Raw genomic sequence first — 27,303 nt, forward strand, 5'->3', positions numbered from 1 at the left:
TTTCCTCTCACAATGATCTCGTTCTTTCAGTTTTAGGGGGAAAAAAAACCATGAAGGAGTTAAGAGCAAATTATTCTCTCCTCTCCGCTTTCTTAAGTAGAGATTTCTCTATATACTTTTGCCCCAAACTTTGCCCATGGCTTTACTTTTTGTTATTTCTAGTTGGAAGTTTTAAAAACAATCCAAGAGCTGAACATAGATTAAATCAGTTTGGAGGGGAGGGTAAAGTCTACATTACAAAGTGTATTCTATTTCCCTAATTGAAAGGAGAATGTGTCGTCAGATAAATCAAAGCATGGCAATCCTTGGCGTAAATCATACAGAAGATATTCTTTCCCTGATTAAATTATAAGAAATACCTAATTCTTAAATACGATGCTACCTGTTTACTCAGAATGCAATACATATAGATAAGGGAATCTGAAAGGATTTGTGAGTTAGTAAAATTATATTCAGTTACTTTTATAAATCAAATAAAGAATGGACTCACGTTGCTCTAGAAACCCTGGTATTATTTTTAGTGAATTCATCAAAGATCTCAAGACTACCGTCAAATCCTATTGCTTCCATTTCAAAAACAATACAGCTATGATCACCTTGGAAATTTACTGACCAATTAACTTGGATCATGAAAATAAAAAAATGAGTACATATTATGTAAAAATAAATTTTCACCCCAAGGTTATAGGATAAAAATTAATAAGACATGTGGCAAGAGAAATCTAGCTTAATTTCTTCTCTATAAGACAGGCAGGCACATATTAAGAGGAAGGAAATAAGGGATTCATTCATTCATTCATTCATTCATTCTAATATATATGACTAAAACCACCATAGCATTTTTTCTTCTTGTGGCAATAACTTCTCTTTTTCCCTTTTACACTTTCCTCGAAGAAGATCCATTCTAAAATTGAAGCCTATATAGTTTTTATTTGATTTTTTGTAATTTTACTATTTTATTTTTTGAGTTTTTATTTAAATTCCAGTTAGTTAACATATAACATCATGTTAATTTATGGTGTATAACACAGTGATTCAACACTTTCATAGACCATCCTGTGCTCATCACAACAAATGCACTCATTAATACCCATCACCTATTTAACCCATCTCCCCATCTCCCACCTTCTGGTAACCGTCAGTTTCCTCTCTAGAGTTAAGAGTCTGTTTCCTGGTTTGCCTCTCTCTCTATCCCTTTGCTTGTTTGTTTGGCTTCTTAAATCCCACATGGGTGAGCTCATATGGTATTGGTCTTTCTCTGACTTATTTCGCTCAGCATAATACTCTCTAGCTCCACCCATGTCATTGCAAATAGCAAGATTACATTCTTAATATTATCCCATTCTTCTGAATAATATTCCAGTGTGTGTGTTTATCTTCTCTATCCATTCATCAGTCAATGGACGCTTGGGCTGCTTCTACAGTTTGGCTATCATAGGTAATGCTGCTATAAATATCAGGGCACGGGTATGCCTTTGATTTAGTATTTTTGGATTCCCTGGATAAATGCTTAGTAATGCAATTGCTGGATCATAGGAAAGTTCTCTTTTTAACTTTTTGAGGAACCTCCACACCATTTTCCAGAGCGGCCGCCCCAGTTTGCATTCCCACCAACAGTACAAGAGGGTTCCCCTTTCTCCGCATCCTCGCCAACACCTGTTGTCTTGTGTTGTTGATGTTAGCCATTCTGACAGGTGTGAGTAGTTTTGATTTGCATTTTCCTGATGATGAGTGATATTGAGTATCTTTTCATGTGTCTGTTGGCCATCTGGATGTCTTCTTTGGAAAAATGTCCATTCTTGTCTTCTATTTTTTAATTGGATTATCTGGTTTTTTGGTGTTGAGTTTGACAAGCTCTTTATATATCTTGGATACTAACACTTTATCAGATACGTCATTTGCAAATATTTTCTCCCATGCAGTAGGTTGCCTGTTAGTTTTGTTGATTATTTTCTTCTCTGTGCAGAAAACTTTTACTTTGATGAAGTCCCGATAGTTTATTTTTGCTTCTGTTCCCCTTGCCTCAGGAGACATATCAAAAAAGAAGTTGCTATGGCCGAGGTCAAAGAAGTTACTGCTTGTGTTCTCTTCTTGGATTTTTATGATTTCGGGGCTCACATTTAGGCCTTTAATCCATTTTGAATTTATTTTTGTGTATGGTGTAAGAAAATGGTCTGGTTTCATTCTTTTGCACATTGCTGTCCAGTTTTTCCAACACCATTTGTGGAAGACACTGTCCCTTTCCTATTGGATGTTCTTTTTTGCTTTGCCAAAGAGTAATTGACAATATAGTTGTGGGTTCAACTCTGGGTTTTCTTTTCTGTTCTATTGATCTATATGTCTATTTTTGTGCCACTACCATACTATTTAGATTACTATAGCTTTGTAATATAACTGGAAGTCTGGAATTGCCATATCTCCAGCTTTGCTATTCTTTTTCAATATTGCTTTGGCCATTTAGGGTCTTTGACGGTTTCATACAAATTTTAGGGTTGTTTGTTCTAGTCCTGTGAAAAATGCTGGTGGTACTGCATTAGGGATTGCATTAGCTGTATACGCCACTTTGGATAGTATAGACATTTTAACAATATTTGTTCTTCTGATCCATAAGCATGGAATGTCTTTCTATTTCTTTGTATCGTCTTCAATTTCTTTCATCAGTGTTTTGCACTTTACAGAGTACAGGTCTTTCACTTCTTTGGTTAGGTATCTTACTATGTTTAGCGCAATTATAAATGGGATTAATTCCTTAACTTCTCTTTTTTGCTTCTTCATTATTGGTGTATAGGAACGCAACAGATTTCTGCACATTGATTTTGTATTCTGCAACTTTACTGAATTCACTTATACGTTCTAACAGTTTCTTTTTGGTGGAGTCTTTTGGGTTTTCTACATAGAGTATCATATCATGTGCAAAGAGTAGAAGTTTGATCTCTTCCTTGATGATTTGGATGACTTTATTTCTTTTTGTTGTTTGATTGCTATGGCTAGGACTTCCAGTACTATGTTGAATATAAGCAGTGAGAGTGGACATCCCTGTCTTGTTTCATAGAGGAAAAGCTCTCAGTATTCCTCCATTTAGGTGATACTAGTCATGAGTTTTTCATAGATGCCCTTCTCTATGTTGAGGTACGTTCCCTTTAAACCTACTTTCTTGAGAGTTTTTATCAAGAATGGATGTTGTACTTTGTCAAATTCTTTTTCTGCATCTCTTGCAAGGATCATACGTTTCTCATCCTTTCTTTTATTGATGTATTACATTTACTTATTTGCAAATATTGAACCACACTTGCAACCCAGGAATAAATCCCACTTGATTGTGGTGAACGATTTTTTTAATGTATTGTTGGATTTGGTTTGCTAGTATTTTGTTGAGGATTTTTGCATCTATATTCATCAGAGATCTTGGCCTGGACTTCTCTTTCTCTCTCTCTTTTTCTGTGGTGTTTTTATGTGATTTTGGCATCAGGGTAATGTTGGCCTCATAGAAGGAATTTGAGTTTTCCTTCTTCTATTTTCTGAAATAGTTTGAGAAGAATAGGTATTAACTGTCCAAGTTTTCTACCTCTTTCTGTTTTAGTTTTGGTAGTTTATACGTTTCTAGAAATGTAGCCATTTCTTACAGGTTGTCCAATTTGTTGACATCGGTTTTCATCATATTCTCTTATTATTGTTGGTATTTCTGTGGTGTTGTTATTTCTCCTTCCTCATTTGTGATTTTATTTATTTGGGTCCTTTCTCTTTTCTTTTTGATAAGTCTGGCTAGGAGTTTATTAATTTTATGAATTTTTTCAGAGAACCATCTCCGGGTATCCTTAACCTGTTCTATTCTTTTTTCTTTTTCGTTTCTTTATCATTTATCTCTGCTCTAGTCCTTATTATTTTTTTCCTCCTGCTGGATTTAGGCTGTTTTTTGTTCTTCTTCTAGCTCCCTTAGGTGTAAGGATAGGTTTTTTATTTGAGATTTTTCTTGCTTCTTGAGGTAGGACATCTTGCTATATACCTCCCTCTTAGGACCACTTTTGCTACATCCCAAAGGTTTGGGATTGTTGTGTTTCATTTTCAGTTGTATTCATTTATTTTCTAATTTGTTCCTTTATTTCCTGGTTGACCTATTCATTGTTTAGTAGCATGTTATCTAACCTCCATGTATTTGGAGGTTAGACCAACTTAAAAATAACTTAAAAATAATAAACTTAAAAAAAAAGTCTCGTCTGTCTGATAAAAGTATTCCTACTCTAGCTTTCTTTTGACAGCCATTTATTTGCACGATAAATGTTTCTCCATCCATTTCAATCTGCAGGAGTCTTAAGATCTAAAGGGCATCTTTTGTATGCAGCATATAGATGGGTCTTTTTTTTTAAATGTGGCTCATATTTATGCCTATCACTTCCATTTCACTTATCTAGTGATTTCATCGTATTTTACAAACTACTGCCTGAAACACATGGGGAAAAAATGTAACATCATTTACAGAAAAAAGAAAGCAAAACACTGATAAGTTAAATCACTTGCTCAAGTTCGTAGAGACAGTAATTCTCTTCCACCTATCCACTGAATTAACAAATACTTATAAAGAGCCTTCCTTGTGCACCAGACACCAAGCTCCACACCGGAACTTCTGTGTATAAAGGACTCCATAGGAGAGAGGCCGGCCTCTCCCGGTGTAGAGCCCAATTTGTCTTTGAGTCCCAGGAGTCTCCCCAGACTGCCGCACTGGTAGCACGTCCTGCTGTTTTCCCTTCCAGCACTCACCCAGGAAGACGCGCGCAAAAAAGAGTGGGGACGAAGCAGGTCCAGCACGTAAAGGCTGCACAGAAGTATAACAAATGGAGAAACACACCAAGAGCTCTTTTGGTTCCATGTCGGGTCTTTTTTTTTTTTTTTTATCCCCCTCAATTCTGACATTCTGTGTATTTTGATTGGAATGTTTGGTCCATTTACATTCACATTAATTATTGATAGATATATATTTATTACCATTTTACTACGTTTTGTGGTTGCTTCTGGAGATTTTCTCTGATCCTTTCTTGTCTTTCTCTGTTTCATGTATGACTGATTTTCTTTATGGATTTCTTTTTCTTTAATCTTTGCATGCTTATTACTGCTTTTTCATATATGGTTACCATTAGGTTTGTATATATTTTCTTATGCAAATAGCATTCTCTATTAAGTTGATGGTCATTTAAGTTTGAATCCATGGTTTTATTCTCTCCTCCCCATGTTTTAGGTATATGTTGTTATACTTTATATCCTTTTTTTGAATGAGTTCCTTGACTGATTTTTTTCACAGAAATATTCAGTTTTAGTACTTTTGTGTTTCCAACATTTGTCCTGTCGCTTTTGGTCTCTCCTGTCCACTCAAAGAATCCCCTTTAATTGCAGGGCTGGTTGAGTGGTTACAGACTCCTTTAATTTTTGTTTGTTTGGGAAACTCTTTATCTGTACTTTCATTCTGAATGATAGTCTTGCTGAGTAGAGTATTCTTGGCTGCAGATTTTTTCCATTCAGCACTTTGAATATATCATGTCACTCCCTTCTGACTTGCCAAGCTTCTGTTGAAAAATCCCCTTTTACCATCTAAGTTACTCCTTCTGGACTGCTTTTAAGATTTTCTTTAATCACAATATTTTGCAAATTTAATTATAACACGCCTTGGTGTTGGTCTGCTTTTGTTGATTATGATGGGTGTACTCTGTGTCTCCTGGATCTGGACGTCTGTTTCCTTTCCCAGATTAGGGAAAGTTTCTGCTATTATTTCTTCAAATAAATGCTCTGTCCCTTTTTCTCTCTCTTCTCCTGGGACTCCTATTATATGAATGTTATTTTGTTTGATGGAGTCGCTGAATTCCCTAAGTCTATTCTAATGTTGCATAATTCTTCTTTCTCTCTTTTGTTCAGCTTCATCGCTTTCCATTACTTATTCTTCCATGTCATTTATTCATCCCGATGATTCTTACAGCCTACTGTTCATTGCATCAAATATGTTTCTAATGTCATTTATTTCATTCTTCACCTCTGATTCTTTTTTAACTCTTTAATCTCTGTGGTAAGAGTCTCACTGATATCTTCCATTCTTTTCTTAAGCCCAGTGAGGATCCTTATGATCGATGCTTTAAATTCTCCATCAGGCATGTTACTTTTATCTGTTTCACTTAGATCTCTGGCTGTGGCCTTATCTTTTTTTTTTTTTTTTATTTGGGATAAATTCCTGTGTCTTGGTATTTTGTCTAAGTCTCTGCCTTATCTGTGTTAGAAAAGCCAGTTATGTTTCCTGCTCCTGAAAGTAAGAGCCTTATGAAGAAGGGGTCCTGTAGGACCCAGGGCCTGGCACTTCAGGCACTGTGTCTGGTGTATGCTACACGCATTCTGTTATTGTGTTGTTTCTGGTCTGCAGAGGGGCCAGCTGTGTGCAGAGGCTCTAATTGCCCCCTGTGGGTAGTACTTGGTCTCTTGTTTGAACGTGGTGAGTTTTAACTGTGTGTGCTCTGGTCTGCTTGTGAAATGAGACCTGTCACCACCTCCACCAGAATGGAGATTATGCCAATTTCTCCGATCTGGAGACAGAGTGCGGGAGGGGGTTTGTGCTGGTTTTCTGTGGGAAGGGCCCACCACACTGGGACTGAGGCTAGTGTGGCTGAGTAGGGAAGTTCCACCAGAGAACAGGCATTGAGACTTAGCGTAAGCAAGTTTGGCAGCCAGTGTTGTTGTTGCACTGCTTTCAGCAGGTGGCTCTGTGTTTATGCTGAGGGACTGAGTAAGAAAATGGCACCGCACAGCTACTTTGCTCCAGGAGAGGTGTCTCCATTAATGCTGCCTCTTAGGGACATGCTTTAAGAAGAGTAAATGATCTCCCTATTGTGTGCTCTAGGTACTTTTTGAATCACCGTTTCCATACTATATGCATCCGGGTTGTTTGCCTGACTTCTATCCAGGAGCAGTACAGTGTTCTCCAGGCTCTATCCCAGGCAAGCCTTGTGACCTTTAAAACTCTAGGCTTTAAGTCCCACTGGTTGAAAGAACTCACAGAATTCAGCTTCTCTTGCTTTCCAAACCATTGTCTCTATGGGGAAATGTTTTCCTTGTGTGTTCTTCTGTGTGCTTATTTCTCTCTTTTCCTTCTCTATGACCACAGCTCCCTCCTCTCCGCAGAGATTGCAATCTGTTTATCCCGTAACCCACATCTCTTCACTTCCTGCCTTCTTCAACCTGGCCTCTTCTGTCCTTTTAGCTGCGGAGTTTGTTCTTTCAGTCTTCAGGTTGATTTCTGGGGTATTTAGGATGATTCAATACTTATCTAGTGGTATTCAAGGGACGAGGTGGGCCTAGGGCCCTCCTATTCTGCCGCCACCTTCCTCTCTTTGCCTATTCTTTTTATTTTTAACCTTCAAGAGCACATAACACTGATGCCTTTCACCAGTAAGTGTTCAATAAATAACACATGAATGAAAACTTATACCAAAAGCCTTTTAAAGGTAGACACTATAGTTCTAATGAATCTGTATGACATTGCAACTCAGGTCTCAAAGTGGCCATTGGAGGGAGGAAAAAAAAATATTAGAAACATTTATTTTCATTACAAACTACTAAAAATGGCTACCTCATATGGGGTTAATTATATACACATATTTATCATTTTAATGTAAGTAATCATATACAGAAAAGTGTGCTTAAATGTACAAAAGCACTTAACTACTAATTATGTGTGAGCATTGTATTATCATATTCTCAATTATTTGCTCACACAGAAAATCAAATTGAAGTCCAAGCTCTTATCCCACTATCTCTTTCCCTAATAGTCCCCTGTCTTTAGCATGCTTTGCAACATGGCTTTTCAGAGACAATTTGTTGAACTGAGGAATAAATGAACAAAGAACCATACACCTAACATTAACGTTACCTACCATTACACTACCATTAAGGGCAACAGTAAGAGGAACTTATATTATTACACACTGTAACTACAATTATAGGCTTCAGGAACCCAAAATTATGGTGAAATGAAAAGCCCCCAGAGCAGGTAATAATATTCAGAGTATAATAACATTATATAGCTTTCAAAAAAGATTAAAATACATTGAATTACTTATATTGCTTTCTTATAAAACAGAGAAGATCAAATATTTTAGGTATTTTTATAAAAATAATAAAGGCCATTTCATATAAAGGAACCCCTATTTAGACTCAAGCAAGGAAACTCTGAGATAGAATTCAATATTTAAAAACAATGACAAACATAAACTTCCTTATCAGAATCCCACTGGTATTTTATTGAAAACACAGTATACTGGCTTTTATCAGAATTCATGTAAATATCATGGTTCACTTTTAGTTGATAAGGTTTTGACAGAAAATTTTACAGTGAACTGAATTGAAATGTATTAAGATATGCATTTCTATTCACAGACTTTAAAATATGTAGTTTGGTAAAACTTATGTTTATCTTTAAGCCAAAAAGTGTATGATATCACATTCCATAAAAAGGTCATTATGACACTTCGAGAATGGAATTTTTTGGGTGTGTTTGCAACTCTATGATCTTTGTCTTTAAGGAGTGTTTATTTTATCATGACCAGAGAGTATAATCTAAATCATATTGTTGACATTGATTTATCTTTACATCCTTCAGTGAAGATAATCGTGAATTTGGCTCTCATTAGGTAAGGAAAGAAAATTGTATGCATGTGGAGCAGTGATTCACATAGTTATGAGCTTTCTAGAGGAGACATGTACATTTGTCAGAAGATAATTGCAGTACAAAATTTGCAAATATCGTCAGCCAAATATATTACAACATTATTCTTTGTAGAAGGCAACACACACTTTCTATATATGGAAAGATGGCCCCCTCTGGTATGGTGTTTCTTATACAAGGTTGTACAAAAATGCAAGGATGAGATGAGGGCTGGATGGTTGTTTGTCAAAAGAAAAAAGCCCGAATAATCAATCGCCTTGCCCTGAGATGACTGTCATCTAACTTGTGATATCTGTTGGATACCCATGGAAATAAACTGTGCATAGTTGTTTTTTTTTTTTTTTTAATTTGGTGGAGAAATGAAGAGATGCTTAAGAAAGGTGGTGGTGGAGGTTATAGAAAAAGACAAAGAAGGAAGAAATCTTATGCCCAAGAGATCCGGATTTACATTAGGACAATGATATTCACTAAATAACCTTAGATCAATTAACTATATTGTCTGTAACTTTCCTCATTTGTTGAATAAGGGAAACTATTTATAATACTCACTTTTCTACTATGCTCATGACAACAGAATAATATAAAGAAACATTCTGTTTTGTTTTCTTTTTAGTTTAAACAATCAAAGCCTTTTCCCCCCAACACTGTTTCAACAACCCCAGGTCCCTGCTAGACGAGTTCTTTTGTCTTAAGATTGTGGCTGAATTTTTTCAACGAAAGTTATAAACAGAATGATTCTGGAGCCATTCAATTGCTCTTTGTGTACAAATAGCCAGAGTTCAAAAAAATAATCATGGAACTTTTATTAAAGACTTTGATCTTAACAATAAAAAAATTAAACACATCCAAGCAATTATTTCCCATTTAAATATCACTGTGCCTACTAAAACTGCTTATTCAATTTTTGGATAATGAAATCTCCCAGGTAGAGGTGTAATGTGTAGTTAAAAATGAATCTTGAACAATGCTATTATCATCTTGTCCAGATTGGCCAATTTGTCTCAACCCCATCCTGGAGAGGTCTTATTAGAGGATAAAACTCCTTTGCCGATTCAATTCTTTATTCAATACAAGTGTCTGTGGTTTAGATTTAGTGGCGAATTATCCTGAACACCTGGCCAGAGTGACTTGAAAAAAGACTATAATTTATTTAGCACAGGCAATCAGATACCAGAAGTATAAAAAATACTGGTATCATATAGCTGCCTAAATCCTATGTGTTGATAGCAACACAGTTCCCCACTGCCACAAAGCTCTCCTCAATTTGCCAGCCTCCTCTCTTATCTCCCCATCCTCCTTCTCCCTCCCACCCTCCAACCTTTCTTCCAGTTCTCCTTTCCTCCTTCCCTCTCTTTTTCCCTAATATTCCATCCTTCCCTCCCTCTATCCTCCCTTCCCGTCTTCCTTTGTCTTTCCCTCCTTTCTTTCCCAAATTGTTATATTTAATTATCACTTTCAGTAAAAAACCCTCTAGACATATTTCCCCCTCATTCGATAGATTGTCAGGAAAAGAAAACAATGAGTAACTGTCAAAACAATTTTGTTTCAATTGTATGTAAACATGTGATCAATTAGGAAAAGAGCATTTTAAAAACTCACATTTCTTTGACACTATAAGTTACAAATCACCCTCTGCTATTAATTCAGAATGTTAGGAAATCAACTTGGAGCTTCATGTAGGTTTTACTTTTAAAGGTTTAATTTGTATATTTCACATCTGAATCCTTTTACAATCCACTGGTATATTTTTGACTCTAAAGTTAAGCAGTCAAGTTGCTAAAATTTTTAAAAATGTTTATTTACTTTAAGAGACAGAGAGAGAGCGTGCAAGTGGGGGAGAGGCAGAGAGAGAAGGAGAGAAAGAATCCCAAACAGCCTCTGCACTGTCAGCACAGAGCCCAATGAGGGGCTTGATCCCAGGAACCATGAGATCCCAGGAATCGTGAGGTCATGATCGGACACTCAACAGACTGAGCCACCCAGGTGCCCCAAGTTGCTTAATTTTTTAAATGGCTACATTTTATAATCTTTTTCAAAATTTATAGTTGTCATTTTAACTTCCATTTTTTGCTTAATGTAATTCACTTAGTAAAAATTACTATTATTTCAAAATAGTGACAGCACATTTTTTCTAAACTGAGAAATTAACTTAATGGTAAAGGAGAACAGAAGCTTCATCTCAAGTATATAATTTTGAATTCAAGGTCTAGAACTATGAAAAGCTAACTTGCCCAAATTTCTGGTCCTTATTACCTTTCTGGGAACAATATTTCAATCACTGTATGTCTAAGGTTTGACCTGAACTTCCTAAGTTCAAAACTAAGTTCTCCTAGGTTCATAAAATGTTGTTACAACCTCTCACCTAATTTGCTGCAATTAAAATCCCAAATTCCAATCTCAGTCAAAAATGAAGCTATTATATCACATTTCATTCACATTATTCATCAAGCAATCAACACTTATTGAGAGCCAGCTACTGTTGGTGCAAGGGTCAAACTTAAATTTAAGGTTCTGAGGCATGAAGAGTCTTTATTTCAGGTCTCCAGAGAGGAAAGTTCAAACAGATAAACATATTGCTTCGATTATGATCATCACCTCCAAGTCCCCTTTATTTGCCCCATCCTTCATCCTGTTCTACATATTCAGGGGACATTTATTGCTCATTGGCTGCTCAGTATCTTTTTCCTTTTCTATTTGCAAAAGACCCCAACTTCTTTGAAGGGGAATAATTTCTCCCTCACTGTGAGGGGTTTTGGAAGGAGTTGGTTTTAAAGCAAAGTTCCCTGCTCTCCTCTAGCTAAGAGTTGGGTTTGTGACCCAGTCAAGGTCAACTGGATTCCCTTCTCCAGGATTATGCAGTATGCAGAAAAAAGAGTCACAAAGACACTCGAGCAGTTCCTACAGACCAGATGCCCAGGCATGCTCAGTATCTTGTCTTTTCCTAAGCCTTTTTCCACTGACTCCATGCCAGTTCCAGCACATTGACTTTCTGCTTGATTCAATCAGAGGATGTTTTCTGTTGCTTACATCCAGAGAACCCTATTGATATTCAACTAAACTACACTTGATGATTTTACTTCTTTATTTAAAATCCTTTCAGCGTTGCCACTGCCTGCAGGCTATAATCAAAACCCCTTGTTCTAGCAAGGAAAGATCCCTATTTTTTAGACCCATCCCTCTCTATGCAACCACATCAATTTCTTCCCCACCTCCTTAATTTCAGCCATTTGGAATCGTAATTTATATAACACACTACTCTGTTTTCCGCCTCAGTGAAAAGTGTGGCTTGTTTCTTCTGCCAGGATTACCTTTCCCTTTTTATTTACCTGATTAACGCCAGCTTGTTCTTTAATACCTGCCTTGAATGTTATGCTCTTCAAGAAGCTTTTCCTGACAAGAGAAGCTCTTTTCTCTTCCCTGGCTTAGTCAGATGTCCTCTTCCTGAAGTAAGTCCCTAGAGCATCTCCCAGCCATGCCCAAGGGGGCAGAAAACTATGGTGGTTAAGGGTGGGGGCACTGGAACCAGACTGCTTGAGTTCAAATTCTACTGCTATCTCTTTACTACTTGGCTTTGGGCAGGTTATTTAACCTCAAAGTGCTTTATTATCAATCTCACAGCGTTGTTGTGAGCATTAGGTAATACACGTGAAGTACTTAAAAGCGACTAGCATATGACTAGTGTTAAATACGTGCTAGGTATTATCCAGAAATTTATTTCTACCAGAGTGCTATTTTTGCTCTCTTTCCTTCACCTACTTTAATCTGTGCATTCCTATCTCACCCAACTCTGTATTTCCCAAGCACTTAGTAGTAGCTCAATAAAAATGTGTTACATGTATATATGAACAAATTAGCACTGATAGTGTTTTGTAGTTTATAAAGTCCTTTTGGAATATTACCTCATTTCTCACACCTCAAGTATTAAATTAAGGATTGTTTTATTTACAGTTTTACAAAGAGAAAAATGTTCCTTGATATTATAATAAATACCTCCCCAAACCTATCTTTTTCTTGTTCGTGTACACACACATGCACATACACACACTCATACTTGTTTAATGTTTACTTAGGGTCATTTTACTGGCCAGTTAGTGATTTAAAGCTATAAATTATTTTTTTATTATAGAAATTATTTTTTATCAATTATTTTGCATTTTTTTTTAATACGAGGGGAAGAAGCAGGAAAAGCAGTCTACTATTGAGCAAGGGAAGAGAATAATATATATAATATTTATATCTATCTATATAGACATGATATACGTGATATCTCTATCGTGTGTGTGTGTGTGTGTGTGTGTGTGTGTGTGTGTATTTAAAAATTCCTGGCTTTCTGTGACCCTAGGCACAGCATTTGAGCTTTTCCTCTGAATTAATTTTGGATCTATATTTAAAGATTATCATTCTGAAGAGGCATCAAATTAGTGGTCATTTCTGAAAAAGACAAACTTAGTTTTGTGAAGACTACTGAGCAGGTCGATTCTAAAGAGATCCTAAAGGCGAGGATCACAAACTCTTCACAAGGGAGTGGGGACTTCCTCTTCCAATCTAACACCTAGTGGCTTTTACAGGCCATAACATCAATGGCAGAATGGCCTGTAGATGTGGCAATGAGGTCTTATTTTCATGTAGTATTATTATTTGACAGTCTGCATAATACAAATTCTGTGAGCAGGCAGATTTATAAGCTAATATTAATTACTAACATTAGTTGAGGACTTTTAGTAAGGAAGGCAGGATAGGAAGCATTTTCCATGCACTACCTAATTCAATCCTCATGACAACTTATAATGCAGACATAGTATCATTATCCACGTTGTACAGATAAACTCAGGTTCAGGGAGGTTGGATAACATACCAAAGGTCACAAAACCATAGTACAAGGGTCAAGCTTTGAAACCAGACAATCTAACTCCAAGGGCCTTGCTTTAAACATTATAACACGTTGTTTCCTCTGGTTAGTAATACCTCTTGACGTATTGGTAGAACTCAACATGATACTGTGAAAGAACATCTCTCTTTTTTCTGTATCTATCAGCACCCTGAAATTGGAAATGCATAGCACTGTGTCTGGCATAGACTATGTATATAAAAACATATATGCCACTGAATGGTAGCCACACTTACATGGGTACTGGCAAGCAGTGTGTGTAGTTAAAATGTTTAGGCTTAGGAACCAAACAGACTTGGATTTGAATTTTTGCTCTGCTACTTACTAGGAGCATAACATCTCAAAGGCTCATGCTGAAGAATGTATCTACTAATACTTGTTATAAGGGAGTAGTAAAAACATCGGGGCGCTGGGTGGCTCAGTCGGTGAAGCGTCCGACTTCGGCTCAGGTCATGATCTCACAGTTTGTGAGTTCGAGCCCTGTGTCAGGCTCTGCGCTGACAGCTCAGAGCCTGGAGCCTGCTTCAGATTCTGTGTCTCCCTTTCTCTCTGCGCCTCCCCCTCTCGTGCTCTGTCTCTCTCTGTCTCTCAATAATAAATAAACATTAAAAAAAATTTAAAGGAGTAGTAAAACAAATTATACATATTTATATACTAGTTACGTGTCTTTATACACACACATATCCATCACTATATGCTGAATACGAATGTGAATCTGTGTGTCCTGTGCCCAGAAGAGGACAGAGACTGTGGAATTAGTTAAAAAAAAGTATTCACATCTTACCAAGTGAATAACTTTTACTAATTTTTTCTCATTCAAAGAAAACCAAAAGCAAAAGTAAAGTTTGGATAAGATCTTATTTCCTGGGTCTGTGTCCTAAGACCCAGAGAATTATTTGACCACAATCATGTTATTTGCAAGTAACAAAGAAATAACACTTAATTCAGGTGTCCTGAGTCTAAAATCAAGGTACTTTGGATGCAAATTGTTTACTAGCCAGTTTTTTTATTCCTCCTGAATTGCTGAAGTTCACTTTAAAAAAAAAATGTCTGCCTTACTCCTTTTTTCAAAAAGTGGCTGTGTACTAACTAAATATCTTCAAAGAAATGTATTACTTCTGTAGAAAAGATTTGGAAATCACTTACCAGTGAAATAACTACAGCAAATAAACACTTCAAAATGATTTTTCTTCTTCGTTCAGAAATATAAAAGATACATAGTGCATTTGTTCTAGCTAAGTCAACCAGATTTATATCAATGGATTCCTATGTTTCTAACTGATGTCGTGATTTTGCAGAATGGATTCCAAGAGGCTGAGAAATGCAATCTTTGTATTAAGAACATATTTATTTGACTATGGCATTGTATAAATTCCAGTATTAACATCTAAAGTATTGAAATATTATGTTTGGTACTCTTCTTTTCTAAAAAAAATTATAACTTTCACTTATACTTATGATGGCTGAAAGCTTCCAAAACAAACAGTTTCAATGTAAAGAGCTCAGTTGAACTACTTATTAAATACATTTTTTGAAATACTAGTTGTTAAGTGAATTTCATTAAGCCAATTATACTTGTCAAGTTTATGGTTTTTTCCTTGTATCATTCCGTTCTAATTTATGGCTGTTTTAGAAAATGGCATTAACTTTTTTTCTGGATCATCCTCAGGCTGTACAGAGTAGAGACAGTGTGTGGCTGACAGAGAAAAGCTGCCTGAAACCTGGTGGGAAAAGGGTCTGGGAGACTGAAGTGACATGTGGAAATTTTTCCCTTGAAATCACAAATTCAACCAGGCTTTCGTTTTTTCCCCATACCTTCTGCTTGATGATCATTTCGTTGATGTCTTCAAGATCACCCACCATCACCCTCTGTGATTTTATAACTCGATCCAGCAGAGACAGCCAGTCGGTAAGTTCTGTCCAAGCTCGGTTGAAATCTGCCAGAGCAGGCACCTCCAACAGCAAGGAAGATGGCATTTCTAGTTTGGAGATGGCAGTTTCCTTGGTAACCACGGGTTGTGTCACCAGAGTAACAGTCTGACTAGGAGCTAATTTTTTTTTTTTTTCAAAAAGAAAAAAAAGGAAAGAAAAGAAAAATTAGAAACACAAGCAAAGAAGCCAATTTCAATAACAATAGAACAAGCTTAATTAAAGCACAACAATTTGAGCCGAAGTATTATTTATGACATAACATATTTTTTCCCAGCAATGTGAATACTTTTCACAGGATTACATGATAGGATAATTTAGAGACTCAAACTTTTCATTAACGTACATTGAACAATCGTTCAAAATGATTTTGCTTATTCTCATGGCTGGACAGTTAACTTAATTTCAATAGTCCTCAAATAACAATTCTATAGACTGTGGAATTAGTTAAAAAAAAGTATTCACGGGGCGCCTGGGTGGCTCGGTCGGTTAAGTGTCCGACTTCAGCTCAGGTCATGATCTCACGGTCCGTGGGTTCGAGCCCCGCGTCGGGCTCTGTGCTGACAGCTCAGAGCCTGGAGCCTGTTTCAGATTCTGTGTCTCCCTCTCTCTGTGACCCTCCCCCGTTCATGCTCTGTCTCTCTCTGTCTCAAAAATAAATAAACGTTAAAAAAAAATTAAAAAAAAAAGTATTCACATCTTACCAAGTGAATAACTTTGACTTATTTTTTTCTCATTCAAAGAAAAACAAAAGCAAAAGTAAAGTTGGGATAAGATCTTATTTCCTTGAACGGGAAGTAAATTACTTTGGAGGTGGTGAAAATCTAGCGAAATCAAAGCCAATTAATTTGGGAACAGCTTGTCGTATTTTTTTTCCCTGTTCTTTCAGACTGGTCATAACATGACTGGCAGTGGAGAAAACCCAAGCTACATTATTTTTGGTAAATCAGACCTAATAGAATTTTTTTCTCTGCGATTCTTTACCAGAACACTGTGGTCTGGGCAGGGAGATCATCATTACTACCAATTTACACAAGGTGAAACCAAAATTTGGGAAAGTTAAAAAACTTCTCCAGAATCAAAATCTACTAAATTAGATGGAAGTTTCCAAACAACCTATATTTTAAGAATGAAGGCTCTGAGTTGAGTGATTAAAAGAGAATTCACAAAAATACAGGTAGCCCGGTTAAAAATCTGCCAAGGACTTGAATAGACATTTCTCAAAAGAAGACCTATGATTGGCCAACAAGCACAGGAAAAGCTGCTCAACATCACTCATTATCAGGGAAATGGAAATCAAAACCACAGTGAAGTATCACCTCACACTAGAGTTTCATCAGGCGGAACAAAAACAGAAACCATTAGCTGCAATGTAAATGAAGCAGTATTAAGTAGTCATAAAATGTAGATTCTTCTGTACTGAATTTATAATACTTGATATTGGTAGAGAACTTTCAGCAGTGTAAACGTGTCTTTTCAGTAATTTTTCTACTTGGAGTAGAGTAGTGTGGAGCGCTATTGTATAAGATGGCACATGATAATGGTTAAAATCCAAAGGCGGACTCAATGGCTCATATATGAAAAGTATATAAAACAGTGCCAGAAAATAACAGCATTATCAGCACAGTTTCTGACACTGGCAGGTAATAATGTTAGGTATTACTATTTTCATCAACACTTGATAAAAAAGAGACATAGAGATGAACAAATACAGTGAGAAGTTGGAGATAAGGGGTAGAAATATGTGAAATATTTGGGAAAACCTCAAAGGTTTGTATGTGGCTCTGTATTTACTAAAGGGGGCTGAGCTTGCTGGTGTGAACTGATATTAAACACCCACAAACAGCCACACAGCGGGGGGATGGAAGCTAACTGATGAGGGGTACAGAAGGCCTCATCGAGTTTAAAGTCGGTAGCCTCTGAAGCCCACTACATCCAGGAGACCGGCAGCAGAGAAATAGCGGATGACACAGTTTAAAGGGACGCTTTGAGAGAAAGCTGCAAATGACAACACCTCAACATGAGACCTGAGAATCATGGACAAGAAGGGACAAGTGGGCCATGTGGGCATTCCATTCTAAGGTAGCCATAAATCAATTTTCATGTACTTCAAAAGTTGTCTTTTTGTTAGAGAAGATGATGAGGGAGACTGGAGGGACGTCTCCTGTGTCTCCAGCTTTTCAGGGACAACAAGAATTTCCTACAGATGGAAGAAATAATCTTGAGCCAGGCAGAAATAAAGACAAAAAAAATGTAGGGTGTCAGAATCAAAACTAATGTCAAGACATAATGACTGAAAAACAATTATACTGAGGAGAAAAAGAAATTGTTTCTTGAATCTATCTTGCTACTCTCAGGCTCTTTCTAGAAAGAGTGACATATAATCTGCAGCAGAAATAGCATCTTGTGATCCAACACTCTAGTAGGAAGCATGGGGTCCAAGAAGATCTAAAAATCTTAAACGGGTTTCCAAGAGATGAGGCGAATCCCTGAAGAGGATGCACGGGTGAGGATGAAAAAAAAAAGCTAAATTAAAACATTACTGTGGGAGCTAACTGCTGAATGCCTAGCTGACTAGAAAAGATGGACAATTTGTTCTGAAAATAGATACACAACAGATACTGAGGTAACATACAGTACTTTGGGATGGTTTCAAGGTTCTGGGAAGTGTCAGACAATGTTTTTTTTGTTTTTGTTTTTTTTAACTTGACTTATTGAAAATCTAACCCTCAAAAGAGCAGGAAGGACATTTGTTTCTTTCTAGATTTACTTCTGGCCAACAAAGAAGTGCTCAAGGAAGTGGAAATGGTCATGTCCTCTGAAATCTCCATACAGTGAAAGATGAAAATACAGACAATTATCAGATTTCTCAACTGTTTTGAAAAAAAAAAAAAGTCTACTGAAAAGAAAGGCTGGGGGCCAGAGACTTGAACAACAGAGAATGATTCAAGATGATGAAAAAGTACAGACAAATGACATTAGGATGATAATATCACAAAGTTCTCTAATGAGGGGTAAAAAAAGAAGTAACACCAAGTACAAAGTCAGCTGAAGCAGATTTAGAGGAAGGTTGAAAGGTCAGCAACATAGCCATGTGTGTGCCAGCCATGGGCAGATGATCTCATTTATGGACCAGTTGGGCCCTTCCTTGCTGCTCTGCTCTCCCCCAGCACTCAACATCTGAAAACTCTACCAGAGCGGGAAAGGGAGGGGAAATTGGGTCCCCCATGTTCATGCCTCTAGCTCCTGTACTTTGACAGGTCCTGGAATACAGTAGGTGCTCAAATGATGTCCTCTGAATCAATGAATGAATCTAAAGACACAAATCCACGCACATTAAGCTTTTCAGTAAACTCAGGGGCCTTCTACCTGTGGGGAGCTCTAAAAGACAACAACAACCTTGAAGGATGGTTTCTCGAAGACTAGAACACAGAATGTTCCTAGGCTCTCACTCTTAACTATTCTCAGAACAAGAAAATTAGAGCCACTGCTTGGGGTAGACAATGGGAGGTCAAATATTAAAGAGAGAAAACAGAACCAATCAATTTTTTTGTTCCCCAGTTTTCTATCAAGGTGGGGGTGGATAAAAGGCAGGAAAGAACACAGGATCAAGAAGCAAAGTGTAAAACAAACTACCTAGGGCCAGACTGTTGGATTTAAATCCTCACTCTGCCATTTCTTAGCTGCTAACCCTAGGCAGGTTACTTAAGCTTTCTGAATGTCAATTTACTGCTCTGTAAAATGGCAATTATAATAGTACTTCTCTCATAGACAGCTGGCATTAACATTTCCTAGATATACAAACTTGGATGTGATTACAGGCATTTTGAGGCAAGGGATTTTATCATGCTTGATAAACTGAACTTTTGTGAGCCTCAGAATATTCACCTACATAATGGGAAAGAGAGCACCTATCTCATGAAATTGTTCTAAGTATTTTATGAATTGATATATGTAAGTCATCTCCTAGCATTCTTCTGACAGGAGGTGCCCTGTGGGTATGTGTTTTCTTCTCCTTTTCATTTTGCTGCTCAAACAATGTTTACTGGCTCCTGACTTTCTAAATTAGCATGCCATTCTGGACTCTGGGCTCTTTGAACTAGAATTCACACACCAGCCTCTTCTTCATCCATTCTTCCCTTCCTCCACCCCAGTCTCTATTCAGTATTCTCCAATGAGCACTGGCCATTCCACACTTTTGTGCCTTTCTCTGAAAACTCTCCTCTCCCTTCCCGAGATGAATATTCCATTTCCTTTTCCAATCACAACTCTAGATTTCTGTGATTTATGAAGAACCAGGATAAGCCAATAGCCAAAACGTCCCCATGAGGCACAGAATTACACTATTCTTTGGGGTCTTAAACAGTTTCAAGTCTTCAACATTTCACTACTTAAATCTAATCATCAGTAAGAAGAACAAAATCTTTTATCTCCATTAGGTTTTTGTTTGTTTGTTTGCTTAGTCGCTAGAGGGTAGTAATTGATAGTAACTGAGAGCTGGATTCTAAACTCAGATACTCTGGGTCGCCAAGAGTAGGGAAATAAGTGCTATAACATAAAGTTGAAAGAGGCTAATTTCCATCTAGTTCACATTTTATTAGGGCCAATTCTATCTAGAACACTATTTGAAATATTTCACTTTTCCTAAAAAAGACTTGCCTCTAGATCCATGCATACGTGCGCGCACACACACACACACACACACACACACATACACATATTTTATTTAAAAAAAATTTTTTTTTCAACGTTTTTTATTTATTTTTGGGACAGAGAGAGACAGAGCATGAACGGGGGAGGGGCAGAGAGAGAGGGAGACACAGAATCGGAAACAGGCTCCAGGCTCCGAGCCATCAGCCCAGAGCCTGACGCGGGGCTCGAACTCACGGACCGCGAGATCGTGACCTGGCTGAAGTCGGACGCTTAACCGACTGCGCCACCCAGGCGCCCCAATATACACATATTTTATTAAGCAAGATGTTTCGAAGGAGAAATTTTGGGGTCCTGAGAACATCTTATTTTATGATGCATATCATATTGATTCATACTACATTTTTAGGTGTCATTACTTTTATCTAAAAAGAAAAAAAAATGAAGTTTCTTCTTTTCCACTATCATGCTACTTGAAACATAAGCAAATCACTTCATTAGGTAAAGTATGGGCTGGTCAGATCTGCAACGGGGCGGTTCCAAGTGGTTTTTCCCAGACTGAGCAACAGAATCTTGACTCTAAGGGTCAGGCAGGGATATTAAGTCTTCCCAGAGTTTTCCAATAACTCCAGAATTTAAAAGATAGAAAGAGAATTTGTTGAGAGTTCTCTTAACTCATAATCCTGATCAGGTAAGGAGTTAGGACACATAAATGACTATACAGAATCTTAGACCCAAACTTGTGGGATGAGTTTCCAGGTTCTTCCTAAGAAGCATGGCAAATGGCTTCCCCTCTAGCCAGCACGTGCCCCATTTAGTGCCCCACAGTCTGATATGCTTGCCTGGATGTCCGCCCCTTGGCTTGAGTCACCGTCTAGGGTCACAAGGAGTTGGCCTGGGAATGGCTGCTTGAGATCCCAGCCTCCCGAACCACAATGAAGACCAAGGTTATTCTTCTCAAGTACATTGATTGGGGGAAGTATCTTTTCCAGGAGAGTGTCACAACAGAAAAATAATTACAATGATGTCACACTGTTAACTGTCTTTCCAGCAACAGATTCTGTTGTCTTTCCCACTCTGCCAGTCAATGCTAGAACCACATGTATTAATTACAATGTGTATAATTAAGCCGAATAGATACACACATCATATACGTGTGTATACATATCTGTATAGATAGATGTACACACAACACACAGAGCTCGTACAGTCTGACTACTGATGACTACAGCATAATGTTTTTCTCATGCATTCATTAGAAAATTAAAAATCTCTACTAAAAACTGTGTTTTCTTTCCATAGTTAAGCAGACAGAAAGTCAAGCTCAAAGGAACGGAAAGGAATTGAGTTTGGCACACTGGGATAGTAGCATGAATAACAGTAGGTGTATTGCAAACCACAGCTTTTCTCTGAGTATTTTGTTAATTAAAAGGTGTTGGCTTCAGGAGGGAACTCTCATTTTTTTTCAGAAGTGTTTGAAGAACATTTCTCTAGTCTAAAAATTTAATTGGTTTCAAGGGTACATGATTAGTCAGACTAACAGCTTTACTTAGAGCTTTAAAGGAGCTACTAAATCTTTTAAAAAACACATACACAATGTGTTTGGCATACTTCCTTTGAAGTATTCACACGTGGTTTTTCTGTAATTCACAGGTCTCTCTTTGGTTGATAAGAAAGCAAGAAGCACATATTCTCTTCCTTGCTTTGTTGTATGAATGTGGGTAATGTTTTTGTTTTCTTTACTTTTATATGTGAAAAGTCAGTCAACCGACTAAATGACAAACTATTGGGTGCACGCCAGCAAAAAATATCTAAAAGTACCATTCTGTACATGTGGTCAAAATGCATTAGTGTTTAATACTGTCAGTTACAGGAACGATTGTTTAGCTATGTCCGTATCACCAAGAGATAAAATAATGGGCTCCATGTAAACAACATTGGGGAATACTTTTCTTTTTGAATATTTGAAAGTCTGGCAGGTGGCTTAATGAAATATGTAAGAGTTAGAGAGTACATTTTAACAAAGTTACAGATCACGTATGGACTCAAAAAGAATAGCTATTACGCAGTGGGTGAGAAAAAAAACTTACTTTTCCCCTCTAAATATTTGTTACCTGTAGGTACACGTGGAAAATTAGAAACAAATGTTACAAATCCATAAACATTTACTTTTGTCTATATTCTTTCTTATCATTCTAAAGAGGAAATTAGGGGGGCGCCTAGGTGGCTCAGTCGGTTGGGCGACCGACTTCGGCTCAGGTCATGATCTCGCGGTCCGTGAGTTCGAGCCCCGCGTCGGGCTCTGTGCTGACAGCTCAGAGCCTGGAGCCTGTTTCGGATTCTGTGTCTCCCTCTGTCTCTGACCTTCCCCCATTCATGCTCCGTCTCTCTCTGTCTCTAAAATGAATAAATGTTAAAAAAATTTTTTTTAAATAAAATTAAAAAAAATAAAGAGGAAATTAGGGGCGCCTGGGGGCCTCAGTCACTTGAATGTCTGACTCTTGATCTTGGCTCAGGTCATGATCTCACAGTTCGTGAGTTTGAGCCCTGGATCAGGTTCTGGGTTGACAGCGCGGAGCCTGCTTGGGATTCTCTGTCTCTCCTTCTCTCTTTGCCCCTCCCTGTGCGTGTGCTCTCTTTTTCTCTCTCAAAAATAATAAATGCATAAATGCATAAATAAATGTTAAAAATAAAAATATAAAGAGGAAATCAAATATGCGACTCAACTGGCATCAATTATTTACATTTTCACACAATAAGGGTTTGTGCTAGAGAATCAGAACTCAAGGATTCATGTTAACCACCTGTATTTCTGAATTTAAGGAAGAAGAATGTTAGGTGTGAGAGCCACAGACTTTTAAAGCTCAGTGATGCTACTTTATCACTTTTTGGCTGATTCTTTCCTGCTACAAAGAATATAATCCAAATAAGAAATATTTGCTGCTACTGTAAGGAAGAGAGATTACCACCCACACTCTGATTACTACCATTTACTCAGGGTTTCTTACATGCCAGGCAAGGTTATTTATAAGCCCTGTATTATTTAATTTTTGGTGAACAATATCCAGGATAGGCATTATTCTCATTTTACAGAAAGGTAATACTTGCCTAAGATCTCACATTAACAAGTGACAATCCCAAGACAAATGACTAACCACTACACATATTTCTAAAAATGATGTTATCATCAGACACTTTTTCTACATGTTCCATCCAATATGCAAAAATGATTAATTACTCGAATACTTGTGACCCCAAGAGCTATGGTTTACAGCATATAGTACCTACAAAATACATCGAATATCCATTCCAGCGAGAGAGAAATCACCTTGAACTAGCCATCAAAACATGGATTAGAGCAACGAAGCGCATCTGGCTTCCTCCCACGAGTTACATACAACTCTCGAGGAATGCCTCCAATCTGACTTCACCCAAATATGTACTCTTCTTTCAGTAATTTGAAGACAGAAATCACCTTGCCTTTTCTTTTTTTTCCTCAGCTTGCATCTTCTAAGTCCCATTATATGAATTCTTCCGATATGCATGCCGTAAAAAGCCAGGTTTCACAACCTCAGCGCTAATGACATTTTGGTGTGGATAATTCTTTGGCGTATGTTGTTGTCCCATGCACTGTGGGGTGTTTATCAATATCCTTGGCCAGAGCACCTCCCCAGTTGTGATAATCAATCGTGTTTCCAGACATTATTGAATGTCCCCTGAGGGGAGGAATGTGCCTCTGTTTGAAAAAACTGATAAAAAGCTTTTAAAATTCTTCTCTCCCTCAGTCTCTATTCTCCCTCCCTACTGTGTGTGTGTGTGGGCGGGGGGGGGGGGGTTCATATACTTGTTTAGTATTTGTACTGGACATCCTCTATGCCTATCCAAGTTTGAATCCTCTTATACCTCAGAAGTATAGTTAAGTGCAATTGTTAAGGACTTCTTTCACCCACATGAAATAGGGCAGGCGCTGAAGAAACAGTGAACATCCGAAGCTATAGCTGACAAGGAATACCGAATAATATTACACAGGAAAGATTTTGATGGTACAAATAAAAGAGTCTCTGGTAGAGAATAAACGTCCACAAATTATTTTCTTTCTTATACCTAGCGCCTTGTAATGAGATATTCTAGATCCTCTCAACAGGAGCTATAGTATATTTCTTTACTACTTGAATACGGATTGGCCGAATTGTTCTGGCCAACAAAATATTCATTTTTTTAAGTTTGTTTATTCTGAGAGAGAGAGAGAGAGAGAGACAGAGAGACAGAGAGAGAGAGAGAGAGAGAGAGAGAGAGAGAGAGCACGAACTGGGGAAGGGCAGAGAGGGAGAATCCCAAGCAGGCTCTGTGTTGCCAGCGCAGCATCGGACACGGGGCCCGAACTCACTAACTGTGAGATCATGACCTGAGCTGAAACCAGGAGTCGGACACTTAACTGACTGAGCCACCCAGGTGCCCCTGGCCGACAAAATATTCATAAACATGATACAAGCCAAGGCTTGAGAAATGCTTGGACATTGGGCTAGGCTTGGTTACCCTTTCACCACTACGTGAACTATGCTGGCTCACTAAATAATGAAAGGCAAGTGACCATGTCATGCCCATTGCTTCGTCCAATAACTAACAAGTGCCAGGTACGTGAGTGAGACCATCAACTACCAGCTGAGCATGAATCTATAAATGAGCCCAAGTGACACCAGTAAAACAAGCATCAAGATAATCCAGGCCCAAAGGAGATCCAAGGATTCATGAGTGAAATACAGGATTTTTGCTTTAAACCACTAACTTCGGGGGTAGCCTGTTATACGGCAGGAGATAACTGATACAGCATCCACTCTGCCTATTAAAGATGTGTATCCAAAACAGGACTTCAAGTGCTCTGCCCATTGCTACAAAAATCAAACAAATGCTGATGCAGTGAAGAGAACACAGCTAAGAAATGGTCTTCAGGTTAACGTGTGAAAGACAGAGAATTGGAGATACACACAGAAATTCGACGATGTCTGTAAATGAGGCAGCCAGCATTTTGCTCTTACGATACTCGAAAGGCAATGCCTTTAGTAAAAATTCACCGTTAGTGCACATTTACCTTTGCCAATGAACAAAGTAGACAATGTAATGAAGACAGTCACAGAACAGGTAGCACAGTGCAGAAGACAAGGGAAGGAAACCCAGATCAGATCATAATAAAGAAGATGCTATTCATAAAGGTTGATCATCAATTCCAAAACTGATATCAGAACAAAACCCATCTCTGCATTTGGGTATAACCAGCTAGGGAACATCGTATATGGAGTACTACAGAGCTCTCATTGCAGGAAACATACTGCTTTTTTACCCCAAATTGTTGCACTTTAAAAAATTCCTGAACTAAAGAATCCAATCTGTTGTTCGTTTTAACAGAATTGCTCCTACCTAAATATTACAGATAGGATTTTATAGCCAAGCATGAGCAAAAGCAGGTCAACAGCACCCTACACAACTCAATCTAAAGGAGTCTCTTATTCGGGGGGGGGGGTTAATTACATTTTTGCTCTAAATAGCACAATAACTAGCAATGAGTTTTTAATGTTGTTATGCACGTGCCAGACCTTCATAAGCCTCACTCACAAGATGAGGTCACCAAAACCAGTGCCATGTGTGACACAGAGTAGAGTCCCGATCAACATTTGCTGCTGTTGTTATCAAGATTAGAAAGAGGGTACAATGTACTAAGCAGTTCGTTACGGAGAACACTAAGGGATGGATGTTCCCTTAATATATATATTAGAGAAAGACAGAGACAAAAAGATGGAGGGAGGTGGGAAGAGGCAGATTGATTCATCAGTTAATAATTTATTAATGATTTTTTGTGTTTCATTTTTTAAAATATAATTTATTGTCAAATTGGTTTCCATACAACACCCAGGGCTCATCCCAACAGGTGCCCTCCTCAATGCCCATCACCCATTTCCCCCTCTCCCCCACCCCTCCATACACCCTGTTTGTTCTCTGTATTTAAGAGTCTCTTGTGGTTTGCCGCCTTCCCTCTCTGTTTGCAACTATTTTTCCCCTCCTCTACCCCTGGTCTTCTGTTAATTTTTTCAAGATCCACATATAAGTGAAAACATAGGATATCTGTCCTTTTCTGACTGACTTATTTCAATCAGCATTATACCTTCCAGTCTGATCCATGTTGTTGCAAATGGCATGATTTCATTCTTTCTCACAGCCAAGTAGTATTCCATTGTATATATAAACCGTGTCTTCTTTATCCATTCATCAGTTGATGGACATTTAGACGCTTTCCCTAATTTAGCTATTGTTGAAAGCGCAAACTCCACACCCGAAAAACAAATAATCCAGCGAAGAAATGGGCAGAAGACATGAATAGACACTTTTCCAAAGAAGACATCCAGATGGTCAACAGACACATGAAAAGATGCTCAACGTGTATTTATTTTTGAGAGAGAGAGGGAGCACAAGCTGGGAAGAAGCAGAGACAGAGAGGGGACAGAAGATCCAAAGCAGGCTCTGTGCTGACAGCAGTGAGCCCAGTGTGGGGCTTGAAGTCATGAACCATGAGATGATGATCTGAGCCAAAGGTTAATGCTTAAATGACTGAGCCACCCAGGCACCCCAGAGGCTTTTTAAAAAATGTTTTATTTATTTTTTTTATTTAATTTGAGAGGGAAACAGGGAGAGAGTGAGTGGGAGAAAGGCAGGGGGAGAGAGAGAGAGACAGAGAAAGAAGAGGAGAGGAGAGGAGAGGAGAGGAGGGAAGGGAAAGGAAGGGAAGGGAAGAGAAGAGAAGAAAAGAGAAGAGAGAATCTCAAGCAGGCTCCATGCTGCCAGTGCAAAGCCCAACACACGGCTTGATCTCACGACTATGAGCTCAAGACCAAGTTCATATCAGGAGTCAGATGCTTAACTAACTGAGCCACCCAGGCACCCCGATTCATCAAAATTTTAATCTAGAGTTTCATCAGGCAGAACAAAAACAGAAACCATTAGCTGCAATGTAAATGAAGCAGTATTAAGTAGTCATAAAATGTAGATTCTTCTGTACTGAATTTATAATACTTAATATTGGTAGAGAACTTTCAGCCGTGTAAAAGTGTCTTTTCAGTAATTTTCTCTGTTGATTCTTTACCACAAAAGA

At 37.9% G+C, this 27,303-nt stretch overlaps 1 protein-coding gene across 8 annotated transcripts in view; it reads right to left on the reverse strand.

Moving 5' to 3' along the window:
* The window catches only part of DMD (dystrophin), a 2,018,590-nt gene that overhangs the window by 616,703 nt on the left and 1,374,584 nt on the right, over positions 1-27,303 (reverse strand). For all 8 annotated transcript variants that reach the window (XM_043570319.1, XM_043570321.1, XM_043570317.1 and 5 more), the window contains one exon: positions 15,399-15,631. In XM_043570319.1, coding sequence (XP_043426254.1) covers positions 15,399-15,631 — 233 coding nt within the window. The remainder of the gene's footprint in view (positions 1-15,398; positions 15,632-27,303) is intronic.

This window comes from Prionailurus bengalensis, chromosome X (assembly GCF_016509475.1).
Source record: "Prionailurus bengalensis isolate Pbe53 chromosome X, Fcat_Pben_1.1_paternal_pri, whole genome shotgun sequence".
NCBI lineage: Eukaryota > Metazoa > Chordata > Mammalia > Carnivora > Felidae > Prionailurus > Prionailurus bengalensis.